Genomic DNA, 6,000 nt, shown 5'->3' with positions numbered 1-6,000 from the left:
ATGCCCTTTCAAAGTTTCTAAGGAAAAGTAATCCTTAAAATGAGCACTTTAATTTGGGCTATGCCGAATGATCCAAGAAAGAGACAGGTGTTTGTTCAGTCATAAAAGTGAAATATTTGAGGAAGGTTAGAGGGAATTATGTGATATGAGGATAAGTAAAAATGGAAAAGAGCAGGACCTGTCTTCTCTATAAGACTGGAGCAAATTAAATGGACCAACAAACACTATTCAAAGATCCTCTATAATGTTCTTTGTCTGTACTGTCCAATATGGCAGTAACTAACTATATGTGACCAGTAGTACCTTGGAGAAAATCATGTAGGTACAGAATATACCAATGTCACACAGCCCCCGCCCACACTAGATGCAATTTTGCTTTCCATAGTTTCAGTTACCCTCAGTCAAATGCTGTCTAAAAATACTATATGGAAAATTCCAGAAATACATTTCATGAGTTTTAAATCATGCACTATTCTTAGTAACCTAATGAAATCTCGCATAATCCTGCTCTGTCCTGCCAGGGACATGAATCTGTATCCAGCATATCGGTGATGTTTTTCTTACCTGCCCTTTAATCAATAGCCCTGTCATGAAACTGCAGTGCCTGTTGACCTTCAAGTAAGAAGGTCCACAGTAGCTTAATGCTCCATCACAATGTCCACCTCATCTCACCTCAGTCCATCTCATCATAAGGCATGGCATGGTCTCACATCACAATAGACAGCACAATAAAGCATTTTGAGAGACAGAAAAACCACATTCACTTAACTTTTATTACAATACATTGTTAAATTGTTCTATTTGATCATTAGTTATTGTTTCTAACTTCTTATTGTGTCTAATTTGTCAACTAAGCCTTTTATCACAGGTATGTATATACAGGAACACACATAGGACAGGGTTCAGCATTATCAGTGGACTCAGGCATCCACAGGGGTCTTAGAACGTATCTCCCAGGGCTAAGGTGAGACTACCGTAAATGAGAGTAAGCAACATCTTTATGTCTCAACGTGAAGTGGCTGAAGTCACTTTACTCCTTCATCCTTACAATATTTCTATTCTGTTCAGGAAAAAGGTTTTTGAAAATATAAACTCAAAAGTTGAGGCTAGGCAGACAGCATTTATAAGTGTCTTAATTGGAGAAGTCTGATATTTCAGCATACAAAATTTTAATGTAATGTAACCCCTTTATTACTATTTTTTACCTTTTTTAATATAAAAATATTCTCAAAGTTTTTACTTCTGAAGGTAATGAATAATCATCTTCATCTATATATCTACACTTCATATTATATATAAGTGCCAATTCATAAAATTGCAGCACAGTCCAAAATTCACATATGCAAAATTTTCACATACATAAAAATCTCTTGACAAATAAAAATACTTTAAGTGTAAAAGTAAGTAAAACTACTTATGACCAGCTACAGACTGTGTGTGTAGACAGGTGGGAGCAGGGGTGGAGCCTTGGCAAACCAACAGCAGGATGAGTTCCACCTGGTAAGTCCTCCGAACACTAATGCAGAACTCCTTCAACAACTTATAAAAGTTGTCGGTTAAAGGAGGCTGATTTGACACATTCTTCTTTGTCTTAAGAGTTAAGACAAATCCTAGAGTGGAATAACGAATGTCAAAGTCTATCCCCTAATAAAGTGCTAATGTAATGATTATGAAAGAAGAGCTCAGTTAATACTCACTTTCTCTGCAATATCACATCTTGCAGGTACTTTGTGTGTGTATATATAGCAATAGATACTAAATTGGCCAGCCACCTTGAATATATGTAAAATGACACTAGTAAAGTAGTTCCTATTACTGAAATTGATTGGATTCCATTACGTTTTAATGCCTTCATAATTTAAAGCTCTAAAACATGTAATACATCTTGTCAGATGCTCCTGACTTGCAGATACCTGCTGCACATGAGATGCCACCACACGTTAAATCAACCTACAGCAGACCAGCATTTTATGTTTTATGAAATTTCAAGCTCATTGTGCCTCTGTAACCTAAACATGTTTATGATGATTTTAACTATATTTGTACCATTTTACACAACATGTGACATTGCATCCAGGCAATTTTCCAGTATCTGTGCTGCTAGAAGAGGCAGAGCCACAGATCATTTCTAACAGTTTTAAAGCTCTTTTAATGCTAATCCAAATCACTAGGATTAAACTTGATATACATTTCGGTTTGGTATTTAACTTCTTCTTAACTGCATTTTGTTTAGGCTCATATTAAATCATTCTGTGGCCCCCAAATTTGGCAAGTGTCAGGACAAAGGCACTTGGAATTAAGAGTAGGAAATTAAACTGCAAGTAACTGAAAGTTGTCCATTTAAAGTCCACTGATAGGTCCATCATCAGTAGCATTCTCTATGAATTTAATACAAGAGGCTGCTGCTTCTTCAATGGATTTTGACCAGCCACCAAGATTTCCAGCAAAGTATGGAAGGATGCTAGCTGACATCTGGTTAAGGTAAGACACCTGTTTCAAAAAGAAAACACAATATTTTAATTTTTTATTGGCTTGGAGCTTTTTCAAGCAGAGACCTGAATCTTGGTTGATGGAGGGGATGCTACGATCCTAAACTTCTGGGGACTTTCTGAAATGGAATATGAAGTGTGGACACAAGACTACAATTAATTAAGAAATCTGGGGACATGAAAAGATTCTTCCACATTTGGGGCAACTAAGAAATTTGCAGATGCTTCATCAGACTTACAGTGCATGAAGTACTATCAATAGCCTCGATAAGAAATCCAGCACATATGACTTCACTTCTGATGTACTGTGGAGACGGTGGGACTGATGGCAGGATGATTGACTTGGCTGCCACCATGTAGGTGTTGCTGAAAGTTAAGAACACACATTCCAGGTTCTTGTGAGAAACAAACAACAGTCTTTAGAAAATAAACTATAATTCAATTTATTTATTTATTTTTGCAGTGCAGGGGATCAAACCCAGGGCCTGGTGCATTCTAGGCAAGCACTCTACTACTGAGTTGTACCCTCAGCCCACAAAGCAATTTGTTTATCCATGTAAAAGCAAAGCTTCTGTCTAAGTGGCTTGCATCAGAAAACCTTCTCTCTGGCTACATTCAATTGTAGGGAACAGGAATAAGGGCCATTGGTATTTTCTCCTTAAGAATTATACATATTTTGCAAAACTTCCCAAATTAAAGTCAACCTCCAAATTAAAGTTTCCTTATATTCTAAAGAGTTGTAATATCAGTTTCCACTCCCTTTATATTAAAAAGAAAATAATACCCATTGTTTTAAAGAACCTCAAACAACAGAGAACCCTATAAGCTAGAAAATAAAAAATTCCCTTCTTTCCACTCTACCTGCAATCTTCTTCCCTACCCTAAAGCACTCTTCTTAATATTTTTTGAGGGTAGTTCTCTAGTCTTTGCTGTATAAAAAATGTATAATATTAACATCTGTAGAAGAAAATGTACACATGTAGATAGATTTTACATACACATGTATGTTATAATTATAATTTTTCACCTAACAATAAATCTGTTTCTGTATTAGTGTCTCTATAGGTACTTCATTGGCACACTGCCTTGTGGATTACTTTGCATAATTATTAAGAAAGAACTTTAGTGCATTTCTCATCTTTTGATATAACATATGATACTCTAGTTATCCACGTGAGGGAATATTTGGGACATCGCCCCTGAGACACCACACTCTGAGGAATCTGATGAACACAGACCAGTGCCCCAGTTGATCAGTTGATGGCTGGTGCTGTATGTCTGTCTAGCACAGTTGAGCCTCTGTGAGTCCTAAACAAACTTTTGGAATTTATTTGCATTCACTGCCTTTTTTTTTTTTTTTTACTTAAAATGGAATGTTTTAAAACGTTTGCTAAAAATCAGGTTCACATCTCTACAGAGCAACAGGGAAGAGAACTGCTTGAGAATCTTTGCATGATACTTTGCCCATAGCTGGCACTTAATATGTGATTGTTCATGTTTTAAATGACAGCTAAAGATTCATCCAGGAAAAAAATTAAATGAATATCATCCAAGACCAGAAATGCCTATGTTGGCTCCTTACTTTATATTAACTCTCCATTTCTAGGCTATACTATAAGGTATTGTTAGGACACTTGAACTGTGGATACTTACCCATCTTTGAGAGGCTTTCTTCGTGATACAAGTACTATGAAGTCTTTGGGTTTGTCACCATTGACCTCAGAGCAGATGATGTAATATATTTGATCATTCTCGTTCACCCTGTCTATGACTTCACAGAACCTATGTAAACAGAACAGTGGAAAATGGGCACACTTTTCTATCTGCTAGAATAAGGCATTCACTTCCCCAATTAATGTGCACAGTCTCATTGTTGGCATCCATGTTTGCCCTTCAGCTCACTTACCACCCCCCCCTGCCCCCAGAACCAGCATCATTGCTCAAAAGCTGCCTTTGGAATGAGCTGTTTGGTCAAAAGGAGCAATTCTGCATGTGATGGAAAGGGTGTTGGCCATTTGACTCCAACTTCACTGCCCTGGATACTTCAGAGGAAGGCATTAATCTGTTTTGCACAAAATTATTTTTCTCTAGGGTCAAGTAAAGTGAATTATACAAACAGCTTAAGAAGGACTATTAGGTAAAGAAATATGATATGTATGACATGTTGGAAAGAACAGTAAGTTTCTTTGACTTTTGAGTCTCAGATTGCCATTTACTAGCCATGTGACATTAGGCAAGTCATTTTATTATTTATCTGTGAGGTGTAGATAATATCTATGGGATTATTGTGAGGATTAAATGAAAACAGAACCCAGTGGATGAATCACAAGTACGTGTACAAGAGAAGTAAGTTGAATTAGAATTCATTCATTCATTCCTCCATTCATTCAAGTTCAATTTGAATGGGATGTCAAGTGACATAGAGAATTCTGGGAGAGATATTTTTAAAGAATTAATGCCAAACTTTAGAAATTGTTCTCCCTAAGATCTTTGTGTTTGAGAGAATTTACAAATATTGATGCAAGAAAATAAAAAATGTTTCCTCTTCTCAGATCATTTTATTAGTATCTATTCAAATCTAACATAAGACTCCAGAGATGTTTCACCTTAGTGGTATTAAATTGTCTATTACATGTTATTAATCACAGTGAGTTTTAAAAATTTTAAAGATGTGCCTCTATACTGTCAACATTTGGCAATAAATAGTAACACTTAATATAAGAAGAGGCCCATGCGATCAGCCCTTGCTTTTCAGCAAGGCACCTGTGAAACACTGTAGCCGAGAGAGCTGGACTGAGTATAGGTGACAAGGTGCACAGCTCTGTACAGTTGTCTCTCTGTATCTGCAGGAGATTGGTACCAAGATCCCTGTGGATACCAAACAGTGTGGATGCTCCAGTCCTTCATATAAAATGGCATAGTATTTGCATATGACTCTTACACACCCTCCTATATAGTTTAAATCATCCTTAGATTACTTATGCAATGAAAATGCTCCATATGGAGTTATCTTGTATTGTTTAGGGAATGAAGACAAGAAAAATGTCTGTATGTGTTCAGTATAGACACCATACTTTCCCTAATATTTTTAATCTATGGTTAGTCGAATACTCAGATGTGGAATCCACGAATATAAAGAGCTGACAATATTTCAGGAAAGGAGAGATCATGGAAGAGACTGAACTAGGAATTAGGAAGAGTAAGAGCAGTAGATTGGTGGCAGCAGGCACTCTGTGCATCATGGCATACATGGTGCATAGGGAGTGGGAAAGAATGCCTTTCCATCAGGACTCCCTGCTTGTTCTGACAGCTTCTTGCCAGAGAGTGTTGCTTCACAGATAAAGAAGAGACTTCCTGTTAAAAGTCAAGAGTGGGGAGGGCATTGGATAATCACTTTGTTAGGAGAAATGAGGTTGTCTGTTAAAGTAGAACACTGTGGACTTGGGAGCCTGGCAGAGCTGGATTCCAATTCAGGTCCTATCACTCTGCTGCCTGTGCAATCTCAATAGGT

General features: G+C 37.0%; 1 protein-coding gene across 1 annotated transcript in view; it reads right to left on the bottom strand.

Moving 5' to 3' along the window:
- Window positions 1–713: 713 nt before the first annotated feature.
- The window catches only part of Acot12 (acyl-CoA thioesterase 12), a 42,648-nt gene continuing 37,361 nt past the window's right edge, over window positions 714–6,000 (bottom strand). Inside the window, exons 13-15 of the mRNA XM_027927996.2 lie at window positions 4,143–4,271; window positions 2,729–2,855; window positions 714–2,490 (exon numbers count right to left, since the gene is read on the bottom strand). Coding sequence (XP_027783797.1) covers window positions 2,341–2,490; window positions 2,729–2,855; window positions 4,143–4,271 — 406 coding nt within the window. The 3' untranslated portion in view covers window positions 714–2,340. The remainder of the gene's footprint in view (window positions 2,491–2,728; window positions 2,856–4,142; window positions 4,272–6,000) is intronic.

This window comes from Marmota flaviventris, chromosome 5 (assembly GCF_047511675.1).
Source record: "Marmota flaviventris isolate mMarFla1 chromosome 5, mMarFla1.hap1, whole genome shotgun sequence".
NCBI classification, from domain to species: Eukaryota; Metazoa; Chordata; class Mammalia; order Rodentia; family Sciuridae; genus Marmota; species Marmota flaviventris.
The sequence above is the reverse complement of the archived record's forward strand: the minus strand, read 5'-3'. Positions and strand labels throughout refer to the sequence as shown.